This window comes from Echinops telfairi, unplaced genomic scaffold (assembly GCF_000313985.2).
Source record: "Echinops telfairi isolate 266 unplaced genomic scaffold, ASM31398v2 ScPeMD7_7419;HRSCAF=8457, whole genome shotgun sequence".
NCBI classification, from domain to species: domain Eukaryota; kingdom Metazoa; phylum Chordata; class Mammalia; order Afrosoricida; family Tenrecidae; genus Echinops; species Echinops telfairi.
Genome location: NW_022111319.1, coordinates 1289305 through 1305376, shown reverse-complemented (window position 1 = coordinate 1305376; position 16072 = coordinate 1289305). Strand labels below are relative to the sequence as shown.

The 16072-nt window shown below is 39.4% G+C and overlaps 1 protein-coding gene across 1 annotated transcript; it reads left to right on the top strand.

The window, feature by feature from the left end:
* The first annotated feature begins 1085 nt into the window (after window positions 1-1085).
* Window positions 1086-2594, top strand: POU3F4 (POU class 3 homeobox 4). The gene has a single exon (XM_004714128.2). It carries the CDS (start codon window positions 1086-1088, stop codon window positions 2169-2171), a length of 1086 nt encoding a protein of 361 aa, XP_004714185.1. The 3' UTR covers window positions 2172-2594.
* Window positions 2595-16072: the final 13478 nt, after the last annotated feature.

Sequence of the window (16072 nt, the reverse complement as noted above, 5' to 3'; positions counted from 1 at the left end):
CTATACTACCTTTTCTCTGAATTTCAGGGGCACTTTGAATATCAGGGTTTCCAGTTACATCACTTTTCTCACTATTTTCAGCAATAGTAAGTACGAAAAACAATGTTCAAAGGAACAAAACCTATTGCAGTGGTCCTGAAATTCTCTTGAGTGTGTACTTAAGAGTGTGAGAGAGGACTGCACTCTCTTAACATGCTATGCTTCTGACAGAAGTTGTGGGACCACTGATTGGAGCTGACGTGCAGCAGTAAGGCTTCCAAATGACCAAAAGAATTGGGAGACAAACGTTTAAAATCTGATTTTTGCAAATATCACATTTGATTATATTTTCCCCGATTGTTTCAACTCTTCATACCATAAACCAAAAATTTCAGAAGAAACCCAGCATTTCTTTCTTAGATGCTTTCAGGACCTTGGTATGGGGATTCTTGTACGCAATGAAATAAAACAAAACCATAGACTTCAATCTTATTGATTTAGGATCCTATGGACGACACTCCTCGCTCCTCCGCTCAAGGTTTGTAGTCAGATTTCGCTTTGCAGGCCCCCTCCCCACCGCACACAACGAAAAATCCCTAACCACCTGATAACAATGGCATCTAAATTGATTTCATTCTTTTCTTAATTGTTTTTCTTTCTTTAACTAGGCACGTTATTGGAGCTGTAAAATCTAGTTTGTTGCCCATCCCTAATCCTACTCCTGACCGCCACAATTGCACTTCCCGGTCCTACCCTCAGCGTCAGAAAACCCCGGGCGTTGCACAAAGCGGCTGGGAAAGAGTTAACCTAATGAGCCGCCGCCACTCAGCTCAAAGCAGCCAATGAAGATGAAAGATTGATTCACTTCCTGCTTGGATCTCACCGAAACTCCCGTGCTCCGCCAGACCAATTTGGAAAGTGAGCCCAGCCTCCCCTTCTGAGCCATTGGCCGAGCCCGAGGTTGGCTAGGCCAAGACGAGTTGTGATTGGTCACCCCAGGTGCCGGTAACCAGCGCTGGCGGCTTTGACTCCCCCACACCGTAGATGTCAAAGGCTGAAGCTGCTCCCCTTGCCACATTATAACTAGTAGGGGATCCTCACCGACCATGGCCACAGCTGCTTCGAATCCCTACAGCATTCTCAGTTCCAGCTCCTTGGTCCATGCAGACTCTGCGGGCATGCAGCAGGGGAGTCCTTTCCGCAACCCTCAGAAACTTCTCCAAAGTGATTACTTGCAGGGAGTTCCCAGCAATGGGCATCCCCTAGGGCATCATTGGGTGACCAGTCTAAGCGACGGGGGCCCATGGTCTTCTACGCTGGCCACCAGCCCACTGGACCAACAGGACGTGAAGCCCGGGCGCGAAGACTTGCAATTGGGTGCGCTCATCCATCACCGCTCGCCTCACGTCGCTCACCACTCGCCGCACGCTAACCATCCCAACGCCTGGGGGGCGAGCCCAGCTCAGAATCCATCCATCACGACCAGTGGCCAACCCCTCAACGTGTACTCACAGCCAGGCTTCACCGTGAGCGGCATGCTGGAACATGGGGGACTCACACCACCACCGGCCGCTGCCTCTGCACAGAGCCTTCACCCGGTGCTCCGGGAGCCCCCAGACCACGGCGACCTGGGCTCTCACCACTGCCAAGATCATTCAGATGAGGAGACGCCAACCTCGGATGAGTTGGAACAGTTCGCCAAACAATTCAAACAAAGAAGAATCAAGCTGGGCTTCACGCAGGCCGACGTTGGGCTGGCGCTGGGCACTCTGTACGGCAACGTGTTCTCGCAGACCACGATCTGCAGGTTCGAGGCTTTGCAACTGAGTTTCAAAAACATGTGTAAGCTGAAACCCCTGCTGAACAAGTGGCTGGAGGAGGCCGATTCGTCTACCGGGAGCCCAACCAGTATTGACAAGATCGCGGCGCAGGGTCGCAAGCGCAAGAAGCGAACCTCCATTGAGGTGAGTGTCAAGGGCGTACTGGAGACGCATTTCCTCAAGTGCCCCAAGCCTGCCGCACAGGAGATCTCCTCGCTGGCAGACAGCCTCCAGTTGGAGAAAGAAGTGGTGCGTGTCTGGTTCTGTAATCGAAGACAAAAAGAGAAAAGAATGACTCCTCCAGGGGACCAGCAGCCACATGATGTTTATTCCCACACCGTGAAAACAGACACGTCCTGCCACGATCTCTGACTGGAGGAGGGAGGAACGCGGCCAGAGGTTCTGGGAGCAGTGCGGATTTCTCTTGCTCTCTCACTCCTTCTTTTGCTCCAGTTTTATTATTACTATCTAGATATCTCGTACTCTTTTTTCTTTCTTCCCTCCTTCATATGTATGTGTATGTGTACATATACATACGTACATAATGCATATATATACATAGATATCTATATATTTTACACAGTGGGTTATAACTTATGTTGAGAGAGGAAGCACACCCATACATACATCTATACTTGGCCCATGCTGATACACAGTTGCATTCAGCAGTCTTGGCAGGAACCTCCTCTTCCCTGCTCCCTGAGCAACAGCCCCTCCAACCTTTTCCACTCATCAATACCTGCTATTTACTCTGAGTGAGGTTTGTTTGGTCCTTGTTCTTTAGAAAAAGCAAGAGTGGGGTAAGGTGGGCGGGATGGGAGGTGGGTGGGAAGACAGATGTGTGCCTCTGAATAACCTTTCAGCGCCTTGGATATAGCAGCTGTATTTCAGGTGAAATCTGTTTTACAATAGACTAGTTTTGCATTAAAAAAAAACCTTCTATAGCATTTCTAAATGTCTGCGGTGTTTTACTACAAGCTGTACACAATATTTGTGACATAATTTGTATCTAATGAACCACTCCACGTTATTATTGCTATTATTATTCCTTCGTTGACCTGATGGTTTTTTAATCACTTAGAAAAGGGAGGGGAGGTTTAAGAGGAAAAGGAGATTTCCAACCTCACCCTCCCATTCTATATCTGTATGTAGACAATATGATTCAATGGAGAGTTGTTGTAGATGGTTGTGTGTGTGTGTGTGTGTGTGTGTTCCCGCGCTCCCGCGCACGCGCGCGTTTGTGTCTCCCTTCCCAGGTCTGAGTGCATAGGGTGAGCAGAGATGGAAAATCAGTTGGGCTGGTAAATTAGCGTAAAGTAGGAGAAACAATTTTGCACCTTTCTGCCCTCCCTCCGGGCCGAGGAGTCCCCTCCGTCTGTCTTTCACATAGAGATTTGATGTCCCAGCCCGGACGGACTCCACAGTGATGTTGGGTAAAAGAGGTCCGTGTGAGTGGCGGTGAGGATGCTGTACAGCAGCCATTTCTCCAGTGCTGGTTTGAGGAGCTACCCACCTCCGCAGGGCACTTCAACAGACCTGTGGCCCTCTTTGAAATCATCTCTGCACTCCTTGGCGAAAGATTGCCTTCACAAGTGAGGGCTTTGGTTAGAGATGAAGACCAGAGAGATGCTGTCTACAGACAGAGCCCGCACCTCTCAGTCCTGTTCACCTCTAGCTCACCGCCTGCTCGCCTGCTCTTGGAATGGGAAATGGACTTGCCAAGGAGGGGAGGGGCGGGGGTTGACCCGCGCTCTCTACTTTGTATAGATGACAATTAATTGATTGGCAAAGATCACAGGGACTCTGGTCCAGACTTGTAGAACCTCCTCTCGCGTGTGTGTATATGCAGTTGTCTTGCGCTTGGGTTCCTGGGGAGTCATCGCCAGCCTCATCTTTGAAAAGCACAGCTGGTGGAGCCTGCCACGCAATGGAGCAAGCTAGTGTGTGCCCAGGCTTCTGGGTTTCTGCCTTTTTTTTTAACCTCTCTGTATATGTGGCTCTGTGCATATGGGTGCAAGCCTGTGTGTGTGTGTGTGTGTGTGTGTGTGTAGATAGCTGTTTGTATTGTATTCCTATATTTAAAAAAAAAAACTACAACAACAAAAATATCGCTAGGATGTGTAAAGATCCCAAGCATATATAGTTACTGTGGCTTTATTGCCAGCTCTCCTGTCCACAAGCCAGGTCCATGGGCCCACTTCTTTCTCAGAAATGGCACTTGTGCTGAGCTGGACCAAGCACGCAATACCCATTCCTTAAGAGCCAGACATGGCTGGGGACACAGTCCACCAGGACTGGCAGATAGGCCTTCCCTCCAAGCACAGCTGCAGGAGACAAAGCTCCAAGCTACCTAAGGACCAGGAAATCCTTGGACCCAGTGTTCATGATGCGCTAGAATGGGCTGCCAGGCCTTTGGTCCACTACACTGTGTTTCCCCCAGTTGCAGGTTGATAAACAGTATTAACTCAAATTCTAGACCTTTTTTTTTTAAATCAAGCTTTTGCATTCTGTTCATAATTAGGTTTTGGTTCTGTACCCCTTCTGTCCCCTATTTAGTTCATGGTTTACAACCATTTTGAGTTTTTAGTTTTTCTCCTTACAGTTAAGCGCTATGATTCAAATCTGAGTTAACCCAAATATTTCTGCTGACTTTATAATTGTACAGTTTTGTATATTAAACGTTTTTGAAGTTATTAATTTAAAGAAAGATCCTTTAGTTTATTCATTTAGTAACTGATGTATAATAAACGCTATTTTCATTAAGAGTTGCTTTTTCAACTATTTTATTCAAATTGCCTATTGCAGTTACCAACAATTATTTATTTTCAAAAATTCTGTGTTGTGTTTAAAAGGAAACTCAAAGATGAGTTGGGTGTCAAAAAGAAAATAATTCACTGTAATGTTTAATGTGAACAATTTTAGTCAAGGGGTTTATATTGATGCAAAATTTTATTGTTGTAAAAGATTTAAAACGTTTAAAAATAAAACATTTTTCCAAATTTTTTTTCTTTTCTGGGGCTTTTTATGCAGTGTGTGAAGTGGACCATTTATAAACAGAGAGAGACACACACAATCAGGGTGAACAGCTTGCCTGCTTTGCTTCAGGTTCAAAATAATTTGTCATTGTTTTCATTCTAAATTCTCTCCCTCTTACTTTCAGCCCCTTACTTTATCCCTGACATGCACTCACACACACAGCACTGACTGCCAGTGTGTCTACATTGTTGTTCACAAAAATGCGCTCCAAATTATGGGCAAGGATTTAAGGAAGACTATACAGGGGAAGTCATTTCTGAATGAACAAACAATGCTCTCCCATAGAATAATGTCTCTTTCAGCCTTCTCTTGAAACTGTGCTCAGACCTTCCTTGGAACTTTCATTTCGCTTCTCAGAACCTATTCATCTTCTTGAAGGCCCACTCTTTCTTACCTCCTTTATGGTAAGAGAACCTGCTTTCCCTTGATGACCTTACATAAAGAGAACTACTTTCCTGCTTAAGGCTCTCCCTGGGTCCATAAACCTGGATGAAGGTTTGTTTTGCCCACCAATGTCAAAATCTAGTCATTTTTATATGAGTTTTTTTAGAGGATTAAAAAAGATTTAATGGAGACATTTAGAAGAAAAACTGATTTATTATACTCACTTCTCTCCTCCACACATTGTTTCCCTATCCTTATTTTATTTCTCAATACTTAAATGAAATAAGAGCTACTATCCTTTCTGTAGGATAGCTGGAGTATAATTTACCAAATCACAAGCAGTTATGTTTCAAAGGTGTGTATCCTTATACCTTATCCAATCTTTTTTTTGAGGAGGGGTAGATACCAATCTAGCATAGACAAGACATTTAGCTATAATTTTCCAGCAGCAAAGACCTCTTCAATTCAGAGTTTTAAAGAGGTAGGCTTTGAATTTTTGTTAGACAAAAGCAAAATTATTTAATCATTTTAATAGTGATGATTATCACATGTAAGGTCTTGCATTTTTTAAATTGCCTAATCATTTACAGCTGCACAATATACACCATACACATATGAGTTTGGTATATGAAATATGACGCATGTTGTATGTTTAATGGTATGTCTCTCTTTATTAAAATAGTGATTTTGTACAGATGTGTCTATAAGCACAAAACCCATAGTCTCAATATTGCTCTTCTCTTTTGGCTTATACCAATTATTCGAATTCTCCCTCTCTACCCTGTAAAAAATGTTGAATCCATTAGAAAGTTAGTTTTTCTTACTAATGCACACAGAAGCCAATCTGCAGTGTATTCTGAACTGTCATATAACCACACACAGATATTTTAGGATCTTCTTATGTAGATATAGACATTCTTCATTGTGCTTTTACTGGTACATTTTACTGATACATAAATTTTTATACATATCTATCAGATTTTTCCTTTGCTACCTCTTTTCACTTTCTTGAAATAGTTTCGAAACCTTAGTGAATTTTATGATAAGCTCCTTATCAAGCTTTTTCTATGATTAAAATGTGATTTCATTAAAAATCAGAGAACATTGGCACTTGTCCTAGGGGATTTCCTTGTTTTGGATACCTCGAAATCTAGCCAACACCTATGCAGGAGAAATAGATTTAGCATCAGTCTCCTTAGTGAATCTCACAACTGTGACTTTCTTCCTCTGTGAATAAGAATTGGTTGGAAACAACAGCTAATCATATTCAATAGAGTGAGGGTAAAAACAAGATCAGAGCACTAGAAAATGGAGCAATTGTGCAGGGAGATAGGATGTGAACAGAGCCAGTATATAGGTGTTAAAGATATGTAAATCAAGTTCAATGTTTAAATAATCAAGAGTATGAATTATATGTAAAACATACATTGGCTGTCTAAGTGGCTGTGACTCTGAATATGTAACAAAAGGTGAATGGATGACAGGACTACAGTATTTACCTCTGGAACAATAAATGAAGAGCTTTATTATCCCTGGGCACTGATGTCTTATCTTTAAAAAGAAGAGAATTGGGGTAAAGTATTGCCCAAAGTAGTCTATGGGCTGTGTTTATCTTTCATAAATTCGTTTTTCTTTGGAAGTATTTAAAACTCAGATGTTTCTCTTGCTCATAAATCAAGCAACTGTTATTGTTTAACTCCTTGTATGCTATAAGTAAAAAAACAAAATTATTTCTTATTTAAAAGATTTATTTTTAAAAATTAGTCGTGGGAAGGAGAAAAAGAATGAGAATGAAGAGGTAAAAACTGGGTAGAGGTTTAAAGTAGTTTTCCAAACAAACAAAAAAACTACATTTTTCACCTGCCAGAATTTATAGACAAGAATAGAGCCAAAGACTTGTGAAAATGACTTTTACGGTTTGTTATAGAAAAACCTCAAAATGTGACCCTTTTAAAATACCTTGAAAGACAAGCAACAACAATGGAAAACAATTTATCTCGCTCACACTTACCTCTTCTGTCAAATAAAAAGGATATTCCTAGATAGTAGTTTTTATCCAATTTATTAATTTACCTATGTTACTTTTTAAATCATCAAGAAAAGGGAATATAAGCTATGTTAAAATCAATTAAAACTTTAAAATTCAATAAAATATAATATCTTTTCTTGAGAGAACAACTGGTGGGAACAACTTATAAATGATGAGATTATTTATAAGCACACAAAATAATTTAATTTCTCTGACTTCCAGCAAGAGTGCAGGGTGGGGCTCACATGCCAGGACGTTGACTAAAATCCCTATAAACAAATTCTCTAATATATTTTCTTTCATAAATATGAGTATAGAGTTTATACGTAGTCACGTATTATCTAACTTATTAGCTAAAATATTGTGCTTTCCTTACATTTTAGTTTTCAAGGAGAATTTAGTATAAGACCACTTCATTTTGGATGCCTTCCAAGGTGATGTGCTTATGCAACTACTAAAAAGGCCTTATTGTAAGGTGACCTTCCCTCTAAGAGAGAGAATCATGGAACAGCGTGCTTTTAAGTAAAATAATATTATCTCTATACATAAACACATACACACACACATATATATATTCACACACATTTATAGACATAAGCATAGACACATACCTATAGTCAGACACATACCCCATTCCAGTTACTTGCTTATAGAATGATTAAAAATAAAATCGGCTATTCTCAAGGACAACAAAGAAAAAGATCAACTGATTGATCAATGCATTAGGTATGTCTTTTCATCTCTCGAATCACTGTGTCCACAAGATTCTGCTATAGTCACTTGAAAACACAAATTAATTCACTTCTTTAAACTTTTATGTTAACTATATGAGAAAACCTAGTTTGAAGGAATACACACACACACACACACACACACACACACTGAATAAACCAATTGACTGTGGTTACATTTTCATTTTTTAAACAATGTCTATTTTAGAAGCATGAGTTCTTAGAATGAAAGATTCATACGAACAATTTCAATATTGATTATTGCTCATAAGACATAGTTAATTTTCATATGCTATAGAAAATCATTATAGTGTAACTGCAACCAAGATTTGGTCAAACTGGTCAACTCTTGCCCTCTACCCTTTCACAGATGTGAACCAGGTAAAAGTGAGTTTGTAATGTCAATTTTATTCATTGAATATTCCCCTAAGAACAATATTTAAAGTTTCCTCCCCACAATTTACATTCAGTAAATGATTTTCCTTACCATAGTATTTGCAATCTGAATACAGAAATCCACGCCACCTGCCAAGATCACTGCTTAACATCGTATTTTTAAAACACAGGAATACTGATGGTTATGTACCGTGGACAGTAGTTTATTTGGTTTCAAATGACACATGCAATCTGCAGGGAGAACTCTCTGGGTGGACTCCTAGCACAGCAGAATCTTATTTTGCTGTGTTTTGTTTTTTTTACTATTCACAGCTTACCTGTAGATGTGTTGGTAGTTATATTTAATGTGTTGGTGTTATATTTAATTAACATCAATCTTTTTTTGAAAATTCATTGCCATGTTTTCCTGTAGGAAATGCCAGAATAAAACAACAAGGACAACAAAAATCAGGAGACAGTCTTGACACTTTTGGTGACCTAGAAAAATAAACAGAAAAAAAATGTTTGCAAAATATGTTCACATAACCGGGGACTGTTTCTATTCCCAACAGTACACCATAGCCACCATTAAGGATAGGATTTTATTTGCTCCCCAGTGAACAAAAATGTTCTGCTAATACATTCTTATCATCATTGGAAGAGAAGAGTGTGTTTAACGTAAAATACTAAATTCTGATATTTTGACTGGGATTTGGGTGCTTGAAATTCTCGATAAACGTATTCTCATAAGTCACCTTTATTTTCTTTGAAGAAAAACTGTGAACGTTCCAAATTTTACACTGAAAATGAAACTAAAATAGTTTTTGAGGGTAGCTCTTCATCTGCCCTCATTCTTCGTCCTTTTGCCACCTATGAATGAGTAGCTTCTGCTGATACCAACCTCCTTACTGTAGATATAATAAATTTGATGTGGCAAGGGTGGCCAAATAGAGGACCTGTTCCCCCCTCTTGGAGCTCCTATCTCTTTTTTTTTTACAGTGAAAGTTCAGCTAATAGGATCAGCTCTTTTGTGGTTTTTTAGAAGCTTTGCTTCTGCATGACTCCTGTTGATATATTTCTAATCAATTAAAAACGAATTAGTCTTGTTTTCAGTGGGTTAGAAATATATCTGAACAGGAGTATACTATTAAAATTGATGCCTAGAAAACGTTTCGCTTTCTGGAGTTTTGTGCATTTGACTTGTACTTTGCACTTGATCTCAGCCAAATGCCTGAGAAGCGCTTTGATTTGTACTTTTTATGGTTTTTGCATTATTTAGAAAACTCAAAATATAAGAGTTTAAAATAAAGGCAATAATAGCATTTTAAATTTATGTATGCCTTTCCTCTTTCAGTATCTCTAGGTGTTTTCAAAAATTATGAACACACTCCCTATACTGTGCAACAACCAATATACAAATGATAACAAAATGACCACTTCAAGGCAAACAAAATGACCATACTTTTAGTCAAAGCCAAAAAAAAAAAATCCCCAAAACAAAAACCCTCATTAATATCAATTGGTGCTCTCTCCACGATTGAATAGCCGTATATGTCATGGATCTTATTGATTGTTGTATGGGAGCATGAAAGCACATTGGTTCACATTCCAATAGAATAAAGTCTGACATTTCAAACACGTGCTATATAAGAGGAGGATGGCAAGTAAGGTGAATTCACACTTATTTAATAATTGTGGGTTAATCTTGTCTTTGAACCTTTTGGTGCAAAGCAAATATTTTGGTAACTGAAAGACCAGGAATATTCTAAAGTAATTGTGTATTTTATATTCATGATGCTTTCAATTAAAACCCTCCCAAACATGTGTAGGGAGAAAAAAGAAAGAAACTAATCGTTAATTAATTTTGACAGCAATTGTTCTTTTTAAATATGGAAAAAATATCCACATTTTAAATCATAGTGTCTCCTCTGCAGATATATAGATCTATCTTAATTTTTGTCAAAGCTATGTATTTAATTTTTTTACAAAACAACATATTCACCTTCAAAGTCCTCTCCATTACACTTAATACATTTGTCAAATCCCAATTCCATTCTTGAAACATTTTTCTAACTCATCTATCTGTTGGGATGGCTGATTACACCTCCCTCATGTTTTTCTTCACCTCTTCTATATCATCAAATTGCTGTTCTTTCATGTCCCTCTTCATTCGCAGAACTAAAAAGAAGTCACACAGAATGAAGTCAGGTGAGTAAGGTGCGTGGGACAAGAGAAGCATTCTGTTTTTTGGCCAAAAAATGGCACACTGAGATGGCTGCATTACCAGGTGCTTTGCCATGGTGACAAAACCACTGTCTGCCACAAATCAGGCCCTTTATCGGTCACCCACTGTTATACAATCTTCACAGAACTGCTGAAAAGAAAGCTTGATTAACAGTCTGACCTGGTGGAACAAACTCCAACTGCACTACGAGTCTATATTTTCTTCTATTCAGGAAGTTGTTGGACATCCAGAATGAGGTTTGTCATCAATTGATATTTCACCTTTTTTGGAGCAAGAAAACCACTTGTACACTTGAGCTTTTCCCATAGTGTGGCATTTTTCCCAAGCAGGAAACAAAATTTCACAGCTGCACATGGTTCTCCTAAATCGGCCATCTCAAAAAAACAGCTTTTACAAAAAATTCACTGTGACCAGAGAGAAGTTTCCCAGGCGACGCCACTGGGTGTACTAACTAAGAGTGATTTGCTTGATGCTTGACTAGAGGAAAAAAATGTGTACTACGAAAGCTGCATTCCACCCCGCGCAATTCTGGTTTTAGGGAATATATATACATATGTAACAATTAGCACATACATTCTGGACTAATTGTTTTAATAATTATTATCTAAAAAATGTAAAGATAATGACAACCATGTCAAGAAGTCCTACCCTCTGTCCCAAAACTCATTTCAGTCTTTTTTTTAATAACCAAGTGGTTCAAATGGGGTGGGGGTATTTAGTGTGTGTTAAATGCATTTATGATTAAAAAGGACTCTCAAGACCGAGACTTTTAATCCTCTAATAGAGAATATTTTATTTTTTACTTTTAACCTTTTTAATAATGAGATATATGATACAAATGGTTATGTCTTTTAGACAAAATTGCAAATTATACTATCATTACCTCTTGATAATATGTAAACCATTTAAAATTTTTATTCCCTAGAGAGCACATTAATATCATCCTATCTAAAATTAAGCTAGTGTTTTACTGAAAGTATTCGTTACTATAAACCCTTTGTGCCTGGCCTGGTCCTATTCCAGCCCTCTGGCTGACAGAATTATTTAGTGCATATTCAAAGATTGGTGTTAGCTGAGGAAGTGACAAGGGGGCAGTATAAATAATAGCTTAAAGCTATTCTCCACCTTTCCACATATAAGTATATATATATAAATTTCAAAACTCAACATTTATAGTTGAATAAATATTTTCATATTTCCTATGTAAACTGGTAGAAAGAAAATAGCAGCAACAACATAACAATATAACAATCATTTATTGAGCTTACTTTGTGTACAACATTTTTTGAGTGAGGTGAAGGATGTGAAAGGTTTGAATCTTGGCTTTCAATGAAGTCATAATCTCAAGAGTAAGATACATAACTATGTGTTAATTAATGAGAGTGAGTAGCACTATATATATATAGTGAGAGTGAGTAGCACTATATATATATATACACACACACACACACACACACACACACACACACACAATTGACATGTAGGTGCCACTACTATATGTTTTGTTCTTACTTTTTTGGGAATATACTCAACCACCACGTTATTTGCGTGCTATTTTGATAATCATGTGAATCCTTATTTAAATCCAGATAGATATCATCTTTAATTCATTTGCTTGTATTTACAAGTTCCTAAAACTGAGAGGCTTGGTTATATTTTCTTCTTTCTTTCTCCTTCCTCCTCCTGCCATCCCTCTCTTCCTTCCTTTTTAGGGGGTGGGGGGTGGGGTGGAGGTGAGGACATTTTAAAAGTAAGTCTAAATACATTGCCAGCTTATAAAAGTTGCTTCCTACTCCTCATTTCACGACTTTGAAAAATTTGGAAAAATGGAAGATAACATGAGTCAATATGAAGTTTTTCCCTTCCCTCATTTTCAGCTCCTTCCTGATTAGAGTGTTAGTCTGTGTCACGATTGTGCAACTACTAATTTGTATTTGAGTTAAGGCACAATGAAAGCCTCACCCACAAGATTCTGTGATTGTTCTCCCACTACAGATTTCATTGCATAAATTTTATGACAGTGAAAATACTAAGAAGACCATGAAAAATGCATTTCACATCAGAAAGTCCTGTTGGAATTAAACTAAGGAAGGAAGAAAAATCCTGAAAAGAGTTCTCTGTAACCACATTTTTTTCTATCTAGAAGCCTGCTGCATTGTGGTACAATGGACAATTTCTCAGTTACTAACAAAGATGTCCATGGTTTGAAGCCACCAGCAGCTCCATGGGAGAAAGCTGTGGCAGCCTGTTCCTATAAAGATTTACAATCTTGGAATCAATATGAAGAAGTTCCATTTTTTCCTATAGGGCTGCTATGAGTTGGAAGCAGCTGCAGGACAATGGTAATGTGCTAGACAAAACAAAGCTAGTAACACTATTGCAATGTTTCCAATTATTTGTGGAAATGTGCTCAGGGTAAAATATGTTCCCTAATATTGAAAATAAGGGTATCAAATTTGTGTTCTCTCACCATAGGTATTCAATTTGTATCACTCACTTTCATCAAGTCAAAGGACTCTATAGGACAAAGTACAACTGCCCCTCTGGGTTTCTCAGACTATAAATCTTTTCAGGAATAGAAAACCTCATCTTTTTCCTGCAGAGGAGCTGGTGATTTTGAACTGCTGACCTGGCAGTTAGCAGCCCAAAGCATAATCTACTAGTCACCAGGGCTCTTCTTTCAATGTATATGCTAAGCTAATATTCTCAGAAGCTTGGCTATAAAAAGAGGCAGGTGGTATAAGAATTGGGGGTGGGGGACCATGAATAACTTTTGTCATACAAATGGCACAACTGTATTTGCTGAACATGAAAAGGACTGAAAGTAATTATTGGTGACCATCAAAGACTATAGCCCTTAGTATGGATTGCAACTCAACATTTAAAAAAATCCTCATAACTGGACTATTAAGCAACATCATGATCAACAGAGAAAATGTTAAAGCTACCAAGGATTTAAATTTGCTTGAATCCACAATCGCTTTTCATGGAATCAGCTCAAGAAGTTAAAGGACATTGTATTTGACAAAAGACCTGCTACAAAAGACCTCTATGATGTATTAAAAAGCAAAGATGTTTGTTACTTTGAGGATTAGGATGGGTCTTACCTAAGCTGTGGTATTTCCAGTTGCCTCTTATGCATGTGAAAGTTAGACCATTAATAAGGAAGACTGAAGAAGAATTGATGCATTTGAATTATAGTATTGGTGAGGAATATTAACTACACCATGTACTGTCAAAAGAATGAAAAAAATCTGTCTTGGAAGAAGTTCAGGCAGAACAGCTCTTTGAAGGAAAGATGATGGCATTTTGTCTCATTTACTTTGGACTTAGTATTATATGAAGGTACCTGTTCTTCGAGGAAGACACCATACTTTGTAAAGTGAACAGACCGCACAAAAGAAGACAATGAGATGGGTTGGCCCAGTGACTGCAACAATGTTCTGAAGAAGGCCAGGCGTAGGTAGTATCTCATTCTGTTTCACATAGAGTTGTTGCGACTGGAGAACTGACTCTGCATTAGCTAGCAAGAAAAATGATCAAAGAAATAATAACATTGTTCTAAATGGGTCTCCATTTACACTTCGAAATGATGGCGCACACACAGAGCAATGGGAGCTATGCCTATCTTATGGAAAAGGCTAAAAACACAATGCACAAATTCATGACCATGCTGTCTTCCTGGCTAAGACTTCTAGAACAGACTGCCAATTTCATTAGTCAGGCTCTCAGGGTATATGATTAACTGGGGCTTACAGTTCCATTTATCAACGCTGGCAGTATAATACTTATTATGCCCTAGCTAACCAAAAGCTTTGTGGTCCAAACCCACTCAGAGGTACAGTGGGAGAAAAGACCTGATGATCTCTTCCTGTAAAGATTACAGCCCAGGAAGCCCTAGAGGTCGGTTCTATCCTGTCATACAGGGTCTCTACTGGTTGGAATTATATGGATGGCACACAACAATAACAACAGGGTCATATCAGTGCAATAAAGAGCAGTCCTCCAAAGAGACACTAATTGACCGAGCAAATGCAATTTGAATGGAAAGAAAACAACCTGTATATACCAATGTCAATGTATCTAAATATTTCACTGACATAGAGTCAATTGCAACACATAGCGACCCTATTATAAACTTGGGACCCGGCAATGTACTTAGTTTTCAAAAATGTTTTCTTACGTTTTTAGAAATGACATAGCTGACAAAGGCCTTATTACTAAAACCAAAATACTTTGCAAGCTTGCAATAAGAAAAAAACTATCTGCCCACTGAGGAGGTGGGCAAAGGACTTGAACAGAAGTTTCACAGGGGCAGAAATCCAAATGGCTAATAAACATGTGAGAAAATGTTCCCGATCATTAGCCATAAGAGAAATGCAAATTAAAACAACGAGATACCACCTAACACCCTCAAAGATAGCCCAATTCAAAAAATCAGAAAGTAACAAGTGTTGAAGGGGCTGTGAGGAGATAGGAACTCTTATCCACTGCTGGTGGACCTGTAGGTATGTGCAGCCATTATGGAAATCGATTTGGAAATGTATAAAACAGATGTAAATTGAGCTACCATAAGACCCAGAAATCCCCCTACTGAGCACATACCCAGAAGAGGCCAGACATCTGTGTTCCAATGTTCATCACGGCACAGTTCACAAGTGCAAGGAGTTGGAAACAACCCAAATTTCCACCAACAGACAAATGGATCAAAAAATGGTGATACATGAATACAATTGAGTACTACACAACCCTAAAAAACAGCAATGAACGCATGAAGCATATCACCGCATGGGAAGAATTAAAGGAAATCATGTGAAGTGAAGTAAGCCATGCACAAAAGGACAAATACAATGTGAGTCCGCTGAGGTAAGCTTAAAAAAAAAGCGGGGCCTAGGGGGAAAGCTACTATGTACACACATCCCTGGGGTGATGTCCAGCAACTATAGCAGGGTCCAAACCCAATCCAGGGATACATACGGCAGCCAACTAATAAGAGGGGTAAAGAAAGAGAAAAAAAAGTAACGGGTAAGAGGGAGCAGGGCACTAACTCACCCAAGGTGAGGTATTGTTTATATATCCACAGGAGAGGGAGAGAGATAGCAGGCTTAAACCCAATGTACCAAGACATGAATACCACATACCATCATGTACCAGGGAACCGATAGAGAGGTCTGCTGGACTGGCCCAATCCCAACTATGTGGACACCCCACCCCCCCTCAGAAGAATGTACTTCAGATGACAGCACAGGGGCTACAGCTTGGGGAGAGGGAAACCTCTGATTAGAGCACACGGGAGAAATGAAAAGGGATGGAGAGGGAGGGGAGGACATCCTCGCCCACCAAGCCCGGAGGATGATGTTCCTGCTCAGAGCAGACAACACACAGGGAGGACCATAGGGCCGTCCCCACCACGAGACACGACGTCCCTCACTAAACCATAGCACTTCGGGGAACAATACTGGAGACAGAGTGC

Coding starts and splice junctions, on each gene's coding strand:
- POU3F4 (XM_004714128.2), top strand. CDS start 1,086: ATGGCCACAGCTGCTTCGAATCCCTACAGCATTCTCAGTTCCAGCTCC.